This window comes from Neltuma alba, unplaced genomic scaffold, assembly GCF_004799145.2.
Source record: "Neltuma alba isolate B1F8T4 unplaced genomic scaffold, ASM479914v2 tig00000912_pilon, whole genome shotgun sequence".
Lineage (NCBI taxonomy): Eukaryota > Viridiplantae > Streptophyta > Magnoliopsida > Fabales > Fabaceae > Neltuma > Neltuma alba.
Window position 1 is genome coordinate 134623 of NW_021632253.1, and position 15489 is coordinate 150111.

Sequence of the window (15489 nt, forward strand, 5' to 3'; positions counted from 1 at the left end):
CTCATATTCAACTCTCTTTAGTATCTAGAGATGGAATTAATGCTGCGAACCACTTGGCAGCATGTGCAAAAAATGGGATGGCTACCAATGGGATACTTATTAAAGCACCATCTCATTTACTTCGGATTTTGGAGAAGGATGCTGTGAATACTACTGCTGTACTCTCTATTAGTAATGGTTGTGGATCTAGTGCTATCAGCCTCGCTGGAATAGGCTAGTTATTATGGCCTGAATGTGATATGTAAACTCTTGTAGTTTTTCTTTTAATAAAAATTCTTTCTTTTGTGTAAAAAAAACCGCATATTCAAGTATTTTTATTAATTAGTACTTTTATATAGATCTTGAGAATCAATTTATGATTCAACCATATTTAATTATTAATATGATATATTTATAAAATAAAAAAATTATAGTAAATTAAAAGTAAACAGATAATGACTTAGATTTTAAGATGGCAAAAAAAAAAACTTATATTTTAAATTCAGGAAATATATATTGTATACCTTACTATATATATTTTAAATTTTTATTTTTTTTGATAAAAAGACAAATAATGTCAATAAAAAAAAGGAAACATTATACGGGAAATCATAAAATAAATTAGAAAAAGATGCAGGAAAAAGCTAATAACTTCAATGTTTGTTCAAGAAAATAAGATAGGAACATTGGGATAGTGTCTTCGCAAAATATCAATAGAAGGCAAAGCCTTAAATAGAAGCCTTCATACGAACAAAGGGTACTTAACTGGGAGAGATATAAACCACAAAACTTTCTAAAAAGCATTGTTAACTCTAGATGTTGTCTCAGGCACAAAAAAAAAAAAAAAGAACCGTCCTTCATTTTTTCCGGCCTCCTAAATTTTCGCAGAAAAAAAATCTATGCAGCAAGAGTCTATGCGATTATAAATAAATTTAGGCAGGGACCACAGAAAATTTGATTCTTTTAAACATATACGCTAACTTTAAATGTATACTTTACAAATATTAAAATTTGATGCGCGTTTGCACACTAGGCATATAGGGCATGGGATATGAGCAATTTATCCTCCAATTCCAGGTCATTTTACATGAAAAATTTTATTGGCTATTTCTCAAATATCTTAAATTATATTCTTAGCCTTGTGATACTATTTTTAGAAATAAGATAACACATTTGTTTTTAAATTCATTTTAATTCCCAGAATTGTCTCATCAGACTATAACTAATGACATTTCTCAATTTTTTTTCGGCAAACAAAATAATATTGTTCAAGACAGTAAAATATAATTGCAAAATTGTTCTTCAATGTCTTCCTTTTTTAATCATTAGATAAACATTTGAACGTATGTGTGTCTACGTGTGTGTGTGTGTGTGTGTGTATCACTTGCAAGAAACATATATTATTCAATAGAAATTAAGTACATAGGGAGTGCTATAATAACGACATGCACATACAAACTCTCATGGCCAAGGTTTTATTTTACATTTCTCTTGAAGATGCCTGGGCCATAAGTAGAAGAAATCACATCAAGAAGAAGAGGGAATTGTAACAACACAAACAGGGTTATTGGGACACTAGCAATGATAATAACAGGAAGATAAGACCATGAATATGTATGCTTCAGCATGAGAATAATGCATAAACAAAACGCTGCCATCATGGTTAAAATGGACAAAAAGAGTGTAGAAAGGCCTATGATCAGCTTCTGTGGTAAGGATATGAGAAAGTCTCCTTCAGCATAGCGTGAGGTAAAAACCCCTAAAAATGTCAGCACAGAAGTTGTTGAAGAAAACAATGACAGCGCATCTGAGATGACAAGGAGTATATATAACTTGTCTTTCAAAAACATTGGGTAGCCAGTGTTTTGATCATTCCCTCCAGGAACGGTAAAAGCAGCCGCAAACATGATGGTAACAATCAAAGCACCAACAACAGAACAAGAAGTTGCTGTATCTTTCATCCATTTTTCTCCTGCATCCCTTAAATTTGTGTGAGTTTCCTTGAATATGTCTTCTGGTCGTTTACCCTTACTATTTTGAGATACCCTCAGTCCAGGAGGTACCACCCTTTCAACTTCCTACATACATTTATTTCATAAAAATAAAATATCATTATATAAGAATGTGTTAAGGTGTAAATTTGCTCAGTAAATTTTCACTCAGGAGTGCTCGGCAACCATAAGTCTTTTTTACGCAAATTTATTCCGAACATAACAATATTACCCCCTACAAGGTTAAAAATGTTAACAATTAATGTTAATTTTTTAATAGCAAGAGGCAATATTGCTATGACTTTAAATTTTATGTTTGCTTTCGAAAAAACTTTTAAGTGCCCAGCAATCTTAAGTAAAAGCTTTAGAACAAATTTGTACTTTAACCTTATATATATATATATATATATATATCTACATAGATATTCTAACCTTGTACCATTGCATTTCTCTTTGCATCTGCAAAGCTGCACCGGAAACGCGGTTAAGTTGGTTAGAAGGAACCAGCTTGGCTGCAACATGGAGCATGCAATGTCCAGAGGTATCTACCACGGATGCTATCAAATTCTTGAAGCGATACTTGTGGATTAGGCTAAAAACCTCAGCTTGACGATATTCAATAGCATAGAAGAAAGTGTTCCGATTCCCTAAGCTTGAGGTGAATTGGATTAATTGTGGGTTGGTTTCTGATACTTCAGACAAAAAATCAACAAGCCCTTCTTTGGCCGCGAGGTATAGTGTATTTATAACCATCCCATGTTGTTGCTTATCGAAAAGAGGTGCCCTCCGACAAACTATGTTTAGGATTTGAGATGCTCGAGCATGAAGCAACTTCAGCTCATATATTTCCTTCACTCCTATATATACACACACACACACACACGCACATATTCACAACTTATGTGTAACTATCTCGAGGTTGTGCTTAAAATATTTGAAAACGTACAATGTATGAAATATCTAAAGGATTATATGATATACCTAACAAAGTATAGACGTTAGAGATGAATCGGTGCAGTATACCATGCCCTGTTGCAAGCAAAGTATTAAAAATTCATATTTCACTTCATTTTCAAATCATTTGAGAGAATTTAGAAGTTTGGGTTTTCTTACCCCCACGTGCTTTCTCTAAGCATATATACATACCTTGAATGCTTTTATTTTCGCCTTCTTGGTGAATGTCTAAACAAACATTATCTGTTATTGTAGTTGATGGTATAGGTATGGCTTCCACCAAAAGGAGAGACAAGAGAAACAAAAGAAAAATGAGCGTCATTTAAGGTAAAACAAAAAAATGGATAGAAAAACACTTCCTTACTATATGACTTAGTTTAACAGTCTTTCACGTTTAAATCAGGGAGGATGTTATAAGAGATTATTAGAGACATGCAGATTTAAACTGGAGAAAAGTTAAAATGCACGTACCTTTTTTTCATTAAATTTTGTAATAATACGTATGTAGATTCTGTAAAGAAAGATGTTTGAAAGGTAGTGAGAGACTCACAATGATAAATCCATTTTTTCCAAAATCCAAGCTGACTAGCACTCTCAACTGCAGCCGGCATGATTGCTATACTCGCAACTGGTGTCCAATTGGTATGGTCTGCAGCAAAAATGATGTCTTCGCATTGTTCCAGTAGATGCAGGGCAATATCTGTAATTATTATATATAGTCATGGCAAGCTGTGAAATGAAGATAAGAAAAAACAAGCCAACAAAATTAGATAGAGAAATAATATCTGTTCCCATCAAGGGCTGGGTAGGTAGGTTTAATTACCAAGTTCACCAGCTTCGAAACATGCACGAAGAAGACGAGAACCTAGATAGCCATTTTGGGGTTTGAGGACTTCCAATGGGGTTTCCTTATAGAGAAAACGTCCCATTTCTTTCTAACCAGCACCAATGGCCAATGCAACAGGAAGATGATATCTCAAGTCTGGAATGCCAAGTATGTTTCTATTCTTATTAAGCATGCATTTTGCAATTTGAATGACCCCAGTAGATGCAGCAATTGCAAGTGGAGTAGAGCCATAATCATCAACTATTTCAAGGAATTCTGGGCTAGTTAATCTCACTAACTCCTCTACTATTTCTAAATGTCCAAAAAGTGCAGCCACATGGAGAGGTGTTCCATTTGTAGCTGTAAGTTTTGCAGTCAAGGCACCTGGATGTCGCTCAAGGAATTCTTTTGCTGCCTCCCAGTTGTTAGCACATATAGCATTGTACAAAATGCTCACATCAAAAGAAGTCGCTGCTACATTCACTGTAACCAACAATTGATGTATGTATATGTATATTAGCAGGAGTGGTAATTAACTTTTCCATATGAGTATCTCCTAATTGAATTGTTTTCTAATCACACTAGCTTGGCCTGGGCTAAAGCCTGTTAAAAAAATTTGTATTTTAAAAAAAAAAAGTTTAAATTTCAAACAGGCCAAAAAATATTAACTAGAACTGAATCATAAAGCATATATTGAGGTTACCAGATGGCTTGTGGGCGAATCTGTCATGGAGAATGTGCCATGCAACCTTGGCTTCAGAGACTCCTTCTATCAGGCGGCGAGTCTCCGGCGAGCATGTGATGCGTAAGATGCGCAATGCTTCTTCATTCTTTTGTCTCCAGGAAGGATCATCTTGATGAGGAGCTGTATCATCAATGATCACTCCCCAAAGATGGTGAACTATCAGATAGTTTTTAACCAAATTAAACCACACTCTAGAGTTGTCCTTCGTAAGTGGAGCTATAACTCTGCCGTTATAAACACACGTCTCAGCCATAACTCACTCACTCAATCTGCAATTGGAGAACGTTTCATAATTAGAACATATTTACATGCAATATAATTCTTCAAATTAGACCTACGTGCGTACGTACCTTGTGAAGCAAAACCTACAACCTCAGAATATGTACCGACCCAAACTCTTATAGCATTAACGGTATTAGAACAAACAAGGAGGTCAAGTTAATGCACTTGTATCCAAAACTGAGAATCGTACGAACATTGTATAGTATTTTATTGAGCAAAAGGAATGTGTGGTTGCTCGTGTAATTTGCTATGAATCATTGACTTTATACCTGCACCCACATTCACGTTATCTTTATATTCTCATCCTTTTTCTGATTTTAATTTATAAATCCTTCCAAAACTTTCTTTCTTTTTTTTTTTAGTTGGCCAATCATCCTAGCTAAATTCTGGTTTGTGTATCGAGCTGTCTTAGTCAGAAGTTACTTTTGCATAGAATTATCTAATCAGCATTCCGTTGCATTTTAATGATTAAGATTAAAGCAGAAATAGTACAAGTTAACAATCTTTGATTAAAAAAAGCAACATATATATATATATATATATATATATTCTTTTCTTACGTTATAAACAATCAATCACTTTCGTCTTCGTCATGCTCTAAAAATTTAGGGTGACCGGCATAAAATATGAGAAAACTCACATTCCTTAAGGTTTAAAACTTATTAATAAACACTTGACATAACAATTATAATACCATTGATTATATCATAATTAATATAAAACTCTTGAGCATGGATATAAAAATTCTAAATCATACGTGAACAAATTCCTTGTCATAAAAATATAAGGCGGTTCGTTCACCAAAATATATATATATATATATATATATATATATATATAAGGCGGTTCGGCTAAGACATTAATGATCACTTATTCAAAATAATAAAAGAGCACGGGGAACCCCCTTATATATCGATTACATGGGGTATCTAAGTAACGAAAGTAGACGCATATATAAGTGTATACTTGGATTTATATTAGTTAGCAGTTGTTCCAAAATATACATACGAACTCTGATTAGTAATGAGGGCCTTCACTCTTTAGTTGGAGGCGCAGGGTCAATAGTGCTATCTGAGATCAAAATAATTTATCAGTGAATAACATTCTATTAATTAAAATAAGATAAAACAAATGCTGAACAAATAAATTATGCAAATATGATTTTGTAAAATAAATGATTTATTGTTGCTCTTAATTTTTGAGTGAACCACTAAAACATATTTTAATATACAAAATTAACTGAGAATTTAAACAACTTCTTTATAAAATCAATTTACAAAGTAGTGCAAAAAGCGTTTTTTTCTTAGTTAAGGATTTCATCAGAAAGGACAACAAGCATAAATATACAGTCTACGGGGCCAAGCAAACAAGCCCAACTGAAGCCATGAACACAAACCTTATATTGTTGTGTTTCTGTATTTGGGAAGATTATTACATGTGTTTATGATAATTTGAAGCATCATTATGAAGGTGTCATTAATTGATATATTTATTATCACCAATCATTAGAAATATTAGTAACAGGTACTCTAAGTTAAAATTTCCCCCTTTTTGTGAAATCAAATTTTTTTACACTCATCAAATATATATATTACTATTAATTAATTTAAATATCATATGAAGCAAAGATGACGAGTAGTAGTGATCATATACACGAAAATTCAAAACTTGATATCACACTCACTCTCCCTCCACTTGATTCAGCAGGATTGAGATAAAAATTGAAACAGGATCGAAGCTTGCATTTGATATATGATGAATTAACATTACTCTAATGACTCAATCAATCTACAGCGAATTTAATCATAAGCTGCTTTCAGGGAAGAATGTTCTCAGCGGGGCCGCCATGATCATACATATTAGAGGCGCAACTATGGCTGAAAAATCTGCCTAGATTACCATGAAAAAATATTTTCATATTTCAAAAGTTGTTAAATTAAATCAGTTAACAAAAAGAAATGAATTCATTTGATGTACTGAAGCTTAGAATATTAGAATAAATTAAAAATTTAACATTAGGTCACACTGCAATGATAAAACCAAAAAAAAAATTTAGAAAGATATAACAATATCAGTTAGAGAATAAAATCATTTTATAATAGTAGACATTGCTGTAGGATGAGAATAAAGTTATCACCGTTGTATTGTATATGTCCTTGTATCAGTACGTGGCTCTTGTATATTGGTTACCCTGTACCGCTTCCCTTATATAAACGTGAACAGTGGGAGCCAGCTATCTATCAAAGCTTTTGGCTCATTTCTCATTTTCTGATTTTCGTCTACTTTCCCTCTTGGTACCAGAGCCAGGGGTTTTCTTTTTCACCAAACATGTCGGACTCTGTTTCCACCGGAACCAATGATACACCTACCACCATTACTGTCAATACTGTTTCCAAAACTAATCCCCTCTTTCATAATCAAGCTACCTCAGTCAAGTTGGACCGAGAGAACTATTTATTTTGGGAGTCAATTATTCTACCTTTTATTGAAGGGAACAAACTTGAAACTCATGTCAATGGAGTCGGCCCTGTTCCACAGAAGTTCATCCCAGAAGGTGCTGAGGTGAAACTCAATCCTGCTTATGAAGAATGGTCTGCTGTTGACCGACTACTTGTTGGATGGCTTAGAAATACAATGAGCATGGAGATAGGAGCACAACTTTTTCATTGTCGTACTGCTCAGGAGCTTTGGGATGGAGCTAAAGCTCTTGCGACAGCATCAACCAAAGCCAAAGTCATGGCGCTCAAGTCGGAGCTCCAGCGAACACGCAAAAATGGGTTGCGTATGGACGAATTTCTGACTAAACTAAAGAACCTCACAGATCAGCTTGCTTTGGCCGGCTCCCCTGTCTCCACCGAAGATCTCATTGCTCAAGCTCTAAATGGTCTTGATGCAGACTATAATGCCATAGTCGTTAAACTTATTGATCAACCCAAACTCACATGGATTGATGCTCAAGCTTCGTTGTTAGCTTTTGAAAGCAGAATCGAACAGCTCAATCAGTTTTCATCTCTGACTATTCAACCTACTGTTAATGTTGCACAGCGAGATTATCACCGTCCTGAAGCTAGTCGAGGTTCATGGCGTGGTGGACGAGGGACCCGAAACAACAATCGCGGTCGTGGCCGCTCATTCCGGAGCGTAAGTGGTGGTCGTCCCTACTGTCACCTGTGTCGTCGCTTTGGTCATCTAGTCGCAAACTGTTACCATCGCTATGATCGTTCCTTTCAGCCACCAACTGACTTCGGAAATGCATCATCAGGGGCCTTTTCTCCTCAGGCTTATTTTGCTTCACCAAGTACCGTCTCTGATTCAGCTTGGTATATGGATAGCGGTGCTAACTACCATGTTTCTCCATCTTCTGATCATTTAGATAAGACTCTTCCAGCTGGTAAGTGTCATCTTCTTACTTGCACTGGTGAGAAAACTCAAATCCAAGCTGTTGGTTCAACTACTATTCCTTGTTCTCCTTCTTCACTCAAGCTGAATGATATTTTGATAGTTCCCACTGCAACTAAGAAATTAATGAGTGTTTATAAGTTGATTGAAGATAACATGGTTGATGTTTTGTTTACTGATCATGGCTGCATTGTGAAGGACAAAGTGACAGGACAAGTGTTGCTTCAAGGGAAACCACGATAAGGAATGTATCCAATGAGGCATGATAATCACGGTCAAGCTCAAGCTCATTTTGCTGCTACACTATCTTTTGCTCCAGAAGCATGTTTTTCTGATTTAGTTGAATGGCATCGTAAATTAGGACATCCTTGTGACAGAGTTTTGAGACAAATATTAAGTGATTGTAATGTGAAAATCAAGTCTAGAGACAAACTTTTTTGTGAAGCCTGTCAGTATGGAAAATCTAAATATTTACCTTTTCCTAATTCTAGCTCTCATGCTTCTGCTCCTCTTGATTTAATTCATACTGATCTCTGGGGACCCTCACCTGTTCAATCTGTTCAAGGGCACCGTTTTTATATTCACTTTGTTGATGATTTTAGCCGTTACACGTGGTTGTATCCACTAAAGAGCAAAGGAGAAGCAATACATGCTTTCAATCAGTTCAAAGTTTTAGTTGAGAATCAATTTGGAACTAAAATTAAGAGCCTGCAATGTGACATGGGAACAAAGTACAAGCCCTTCGTTAATGTTGCTCAAACTCATGGAATTAATCTTAGATACACTTGTCCATATACTTCTCAACAAAATGGCCGTGCTGAACGCAAACATCGGCACATTGTGGAAACTGGTTTAACTCTTTTGGCTCAAGCTCACATGCCTTTAACATACTGGGTTGATGCTTTTCAAGCTGCTGTATTTTTAATTAACAGACTCCCCACACCAGTTCTCAACAATAGCACTCCTCTGTTTAAACTCTTCAAAACAGAGCCAGAATATAAATCCTTGCAACCATTTGGGTGTGCGTGTTATCCCTGTCTTAAGCCTTATAATAATCACAAGTTTCAGTTTCATAGTCAAAAATGTGTGTTTCTTGGCTATGCTTCTCAACAAAAGGGGTATAAGTGCTTGAGCTCTACTGGACGGATTTACATTTCAAGGCATGTAGTTTTTGATCCTTCAGTTTTTCCCTTTGCAACAGGTTTTTTAAATCGCAAGTCTAGTGGGATTCAAAGTGAACATGTGGTCCCCATAGTCATTCACTCCGTGCCTCATTCTACAGCAGCTTTATCCTCTGAGCAATCTGATATGCTGCCTCCCTCACCAAGACAGAGCTCACACACCACTATCTCACCAAGACAGAGCTCACCAGCCACTTTCATACCTCAACATTTATTGAGGAGTGATGATACCACTGCACAACCAGCTGTCTCTTCTTCTGTATCGGGAAGCAACTCTTTATCATCTTCCTCTTCTTCAAGTGGTCCCACTAACATCACAGATCAACCTAATACTAATGTGCATCCTATGACCACTAGAGCCAAGAGTGGTATTTTCAAGCCCAAATACCCGTTTGTTGGGCTTTTATCTTTTGAAGATCCAAAGTCCTTAACTCAAGTAGCTGAGCCCAATAGCATTCCTGAAGCCTTAGCTTCACCTCAGTGGAGACAAGCTATGGTGAGTGAATTCGAAGCTCTCCAACGAAACCAAACATGGTATCTTGTACCCTATGATGGGTCTTCAAAGATCATTGATTGCCGATGGGTGTTTAAGACAAAATTCAATGCTGATAGCTCTTTGTTGAAGCACAAAGCCAGGTTGGTGGCCAAGGGTTTTCAACAAACTCCTGGTGTTGATTTCAGTGAAACTTTCAGCCCGGTAGTTAAAACAGCCACCATTAGAGTTGTTCTTACAATTGCTGTCACTTTTAATTGGGAAGTAAGGCAATTGGACATCAATAATGCTTTTCTTAATGGATTCCTTCAAGAAGATGTGTATATGCGTCAACCAGAGGGTTTTGTTGATCCCAAGAGACCAGATCATGTATGTAAGCTTGTCAAAGCGATTTATGGATTGAAACAGGCTCCGCGGGCTTGGTATGAGAGATTAAGAACGACTTTGTTGCAGTGGGGTTTCAAGAATGCTCGAAGTGATATGTCCCTATTCATGCTTCGCACTAACAGACTCACAGTATTTATTTTGATTTATGTTGATGATATTTTGATTACTGGGAATAATTCATTCTATTTAAGGTCCTTTGTGCATAGGCTAAATTCTCTCTTTTCTTTGAAAGACTTGGGTCCCTTGCATTATTTCTTGTGTATTGAGGTGGTGCGAGATAGTTCTGGCATTTTTCTTAATCAGGCTAAATATGTTCTTGATCTTCTTAAGCGTTTTAATATGCTTGATGCTGCACCGGTAACTACACCAATGGTCACAGGAAGACAATTTTCTATTTATGATGGTGAACCACTCACTGATGCTACAAAATATCGGCAAGCAATTGGAGCACTTCAATGGCTTACAACAACTCGTCCGGACATTGCATTTTCAGTTAATAAACTTAGCCAGTTTTTATCAAAACCCACGGATGTTCATTTTCAGGGGGTGAAACGGATACTTAGATATCTCAAGGGAACTTATCACTATGGACTTCATATTTAAACCATTTGTGAACCTACATTTGACAGCTTTTACAGATGCAGATTGGGGTACAAATGTGGATGATCGCAAGTCTATGGCAGGTTTTTGCATATATCTGGGCAATACTTTGGTAAATTGGGCTTCGAGAAAACAGAGAGTTGTGTCAAGATCAAGCACTGAATCTGAGTACCGTGCTTTGGCTGATTCTGCAGCAGAGGTCAACTGGCTATGCTCTTTATTATTTGAACTGGGTCTCTTCTTAAAGCATCCTCCGATTATTTGGTGTGATAATCTCAGTGCAAATGCCTTAGCAGCAAACCCAGTCCAACATGCGAGAACAAAGCATATAGAAATCGATATTCACTTCGTTCGCGATCAAGTATTGGCGAAAGCACTTGATGTTCGACATATTCCTTCACCATGCCAAGTAGCTGACTGTTTGACCAAAGCTTTAACTTTCCCTCAGTTCTCTGCTTTTCGCCGCCAACTTGGTTTGTGTATCCCCCCGTCTCGTTTGAGGGAGAGAGTTAGAGAATAAAATCATTTTATAATAGTAGACATTGCTGTAGGATGAGAATAAAGTTATCACCGTTGTATTGTATATGTCCTTGTATCAGTACGTGGCTCTTGTATATTGGTTACCCTGTACCGCTTCCCTTATATAAACGTGAACAGTGGGAGCCAGCTATCTATCAAAGCTTTTGGCTCATTTCTCATTTTCTGATTTTCGTCTACTTTCCCTCTATATCCAATCATGACTATACGTAAATGATAATTATAACAACCAAAATTCCCCAAACTTACAAATCCAACAACAACTTTGAATTACAATGGTCTTATAACTTGCTATTTGATTTTTTAAACACAACGAAGGATTATAATGGTATAATAAATCGGCTTTGAACAATAGGTCCACACAAAGGAGGATAGTCTCTGATGGCTGAAACTCTTCTTCTAGTGAAAGTCTTCTTTTGACATGCTAATTGAATATTTCCATCATCAAATGTTTGAAGCTTAGCCTTGCCACTTGTCTCTTCAAACATTAGACCCAAATATCATATTCTTTAGGCGTAAAAATAGTCCCTTATTTCTGTAAAAATACAGCAAATTGGTCCTTAAAGAGACCATAGAGGGACTAAGTTATTACCTTACTTTTACAAAAGCAAAAGACCATTTTGATTCAAATGAAAAGTTGAGGGACCAAAGTGATTCATTTCACGAGAATGAGGGATCAAAATAATATTGAACCCATTAAATGTTACCGGCCGATGTATTAAAATTTCAAGGAAAATTAAAAACAAATCTTAGTAAGAAAAAGACAAACCGAAACAAAAAAATCATTTTCATTATTAGGCTAATCATATTTTTTATTAAATACTTAATGATACAATCATTAATACATATATGCTTGATGAGAATTCATCCTAGAAGTCATGCATGGCCTGTGGACATAATTTTAATGACTTGTTATTTAATTTTAATTAATTTTCCATAAATTTTAATTAACTTCTTTGCTGACATTTTATACATATATAACGTGCAAGAAACATATATTACGCAATAGAAATTAAATATACAGGTAGTGAGAAAATAACGGCATGCATATACATATATTTCATGGCCAAGGGTTTATTTTACATTTCTCTTGAGAATGCCTTGGCCATAAGTAGAAGAAATCACATCGACAAGAAGAGGGAATTGTAACAGTACAAAGAGGATTACTGGGACACTAGCAATGACAATGACAGGAAAATAAGACCATGAGTATGTACTCTTCAGCATGAGAATAATGCATAAGCAAAATGCTGCCATCATGGTTAAAATGGACAAGAAGAGTGTAGAAAGTCCTATGATCAACTTTTTTGGTAAGGATACGAGGAAGTCTCCTTCAGCATAGCGTGAGGTAAAAACCCCTAAAAATGTCAGCACAGAAGTTGTTGAAGAAAACAATGACAGTGCATCTGAGATGATAAAGAGTATAAATAACTTGTCTTTCAAAAACATTGGGTAGCCAGTGTTTTGATCATTCCCTCCTGGAACAGTAAAAGCTGCTGCAAACATGATGGTAACAATCAAAGCACCAACAACAGAACAAGATGATGCTGTATCCTTCATCCATTTTTCTCCTGCATCCCTTAAATCTTTATGAGTTTCTTTGAATATGTCTTCGGGTCGTTTACCCTTACTATTTTGAGACACCCTTAGTCCAGGAGGTACCACCCTTTCAACTTCCTGCACGCATTTATTTCATAAAAATACATAAAATAATTATATATGTATGCATGAAAATTTACCCGAAAGTTTTTACTAACAAACGCTAGGCACTTGAAAGTTTTTTTGGGGTGTAAATTTGCGTTAAAAGCTTAAAATCATAGTAATGTTACTCTCTACGGTTAAAAATGTTAACAGTTAACGTCACCACCCAATAAAACTTTTAAGTTGTCTGGCACTTGTGAGTGAAAACTTTCAAGATATATTTGTACTTTAACCTTATATATATATAGTTATATATATAAATATATTTCCCTAACCTTGAACCATTGCATTTCTCTTTGCATCTGTAGAGCCACACCAGAGACGCGATTAAGTTGATTAGAAGGAACTAGCTTGGCTGCAACATGCAGCATGCAATTTCCAGAGGTATCTACCACTGATGCTATCAAATTCTTGAAGCGATACTCGTGGATTAGGCTAAAAACCTCAGCTTGTCGATGTTGAATAGCACTGAAGAAAGTGTTCCGATTTCCTGAGCTTGAAGTGAACTGAATTAATTGTGGGTTTGTTTTTGATACTTCAGACAAAAAATCAACAAGCCCTTCTTTGGCCGCAAGGTCCAGTGTATTTATGACCATGTCATGTTGCTGCTTATCCAAAAGAGTTGCCCTCCGACAAAGTAGTTTAAGAATTTGAGATGCTCGTGCATGTAATAAATTCAGCTCATATATTTCCTTCACTCCTATACATATATATATTCACAACTTACGTGTAACTATTTCTAGGTATAAGGTATGAAATTTCTAAAGGAAATTAAGTTAGCATATGATATGATATACCTAACAAACTATAGACGCTTGAGATGAAACAGTGCGGTAGACCATGCCCTGTTGCAAGCAAAGTGTTAAAAATTCATATGAATAGGAATTTGGATATAAGCCAAAGGTCCCACTTAAGTGTGAACATTTAGAACTCAGCCAATAGTAGTTGACATTCAGAGATATCTTAATTAATCTCTCTAAGTATAAATACCTTGAATGCTTTTAACGTAGCCTTCTTGTTGAATGTCCACATAAACATTATGGGTTGTTGTGGTTGATGGCATGGGTGTAGCTTCCACCAAAAAGAGAGACAAGAGAAATGAAGAAAAATGAGCGTCATTTAGGGTAAAATAGCTAGGAAGTAGTTAGAAGACAAAAGAAAGTTAAGAAAAATGATTCCATTCATTGTTTCACCTGTTTAATTCTACTTAATCACTAGACATTTAATCCTGCACAGGCAAACATGGTCTTGGCCCCCTCATTTCAACTTATTTTATTTTGATGTTGGGCCTGCCATTGCACTTCTTTCACAGGCCTTGTGATTATTCAATAGATTGAGAGAAGCTTCCTTATTGACTTATAGTTTAATAGTCTTCCACATTTAGATAGGAGAGGATGTTATAAGTGATTATTAGAGATGTGCAGAATTAAACTGGGAGAAAACTTAAAATAGACTTCTTTTTTTGTCATTAAATTTTGTAATAATAAGTATATAGATTCTGTAAAGTAGTGATGAGACTCACAGTGATAAATCCATTTTTTGCAGAATCGAAGTTGACTTACTACGCTCTCAACTGCAGAAGGCATGATTGCTATACTCGCAACTGGTGTCCAATTGGTGTGGTCTGCAGCAAAAATGATGTCTTCACATTGTTCAAGTAGATGCAGAGCAATATCTGTTTATTGTAGTCATAGCAAGATGTCAAACAAATAAACAAAATTAGATAGACAATAAAATGAATACAAGTATTGACTTAATTATTCGTGCTAGCTAGAAAGAAGCTACCGATATTTTGCTTGGTTGATAAAGTTGTGAACCCCACTAACAAAGGAAGGCATCAATATGTTTTTATATACTACTTTTTGTCCTAAATATAAGAGCTAGTTTGTAGGGTTTTTTACCTTACAAACTAGCTTTTATACTTAGGACCGGATATAGTATGCTTGCTTTACAATTAGCTCTTATATTTAGGAACGAAGGTAGTATGTAAGTTTGGTTACCAAGTTCACCAGCTTCGAAACATGCACGAAGAAGTCAAGAACCTAGATAGCCATTTTCGGGTTTGAGGACTTCCAATGGGGTTTCCTTGTAGAGAAAACTTCCCATTTCTTTCTGGCCAGCATCAATAGCCAATGCAACAGGAAGATGAAATCTCAAGTCTGGAATGCCAAGTAAGTTTATATTTTTATCAAGCATGCATTTTGCAATTTGAGTGTCTCCAGTGGATGCAGCAATTGTGTAACATCTTAAATTCTACTCCAAGGATTTAAATATTTAAAAATTGAAAAAAAAGGGGTTCAAACTGTTATTTTTTCCGTTTTACCTAGGGTCTTTAACTTCAGTTTACCCCGAGTGTTTTCTTTTTACCTTCTTCCCGTCTTCTCCTTCTTCTCCTTCTCTCTCTCCGCGTTGCT

The 15489-nt window shown here is 35.8% G+C and overlaps 2 protein-coding genes across 5 annotated transcripts; both read right to left on the reverse strand.

The window, feature by feature from the left end:
- Positions 1 to 1389: 1389 nt before the first annotated feature.
- LOC114748088 (ankyrin repeat-containing protein NPR4-like) lies at positions 1390 to 15301 on the reverse strand. 4 transcript variants are annotated; one of them, XM_028936464.1, is made up of 6 exons: positions 15076 to 15301; positions 14598 to 14750; positions 14066 to 14146; positions 13873 to 13920; positions 13351 to 13565; positions 1390 to 2057 (listed from the first exon to the last, which is right to left on the reverse strand). In XM_028936464.1, exons 2-6 carry the CDS (start codon positions 14659 to 14661, stop codon positions 1455 to 1457), a joined length of 1011 nt encoding a protein of 336 aa, XP_028792297.1. In that variant the 5' UTR covers positions 14662 to 14750; positions 15076 to 15301; the 3' UTR covers positions 1390 to 1454. The 4 variants fall into 4 exon arrangements, with proteins under 4 accessions (XP_028792297.1, XP_028792276.1, XP_028792291.1 ...); XM_028936443.1 differs by having other exon boundaries at positions 13351 to 13775; XM_028936450.1 differs by lacking the exon at positions 1390 to 2057 and adding an exon at positions 12403 to 13051 and having other exon boundaries at positions 13351 to 13775.
- On the reverse strand, positions 2738 to 4906 carry LOC114748115 (uncharacterized). Its single transcript, XM_028936471.1, has 5 exons — positions 4846 to 4906; positions 4454 to 4764; positions 3748 to 4233; positions 3475 to 3624; positions 2738 to 3197 (listed from the first exon to the last, which is right to left on the reverse strand). Exons 2-3 carry the CDS (start codon positions 4746 to 4748, stop codon positions 3860 to 3862), a joined length of 669 nt encoding a protein of 222 aa, XP_028792304.1. The 5' UTR covers positions 4749 to 4764; positions 4846 to 4906; the 3' UTR covers positions 2738 to 3197; positions 3475 to 3624; positions 3748 to 3859.
- Positions 15302 to 15489: the final 188 nt, after the last annotated feature.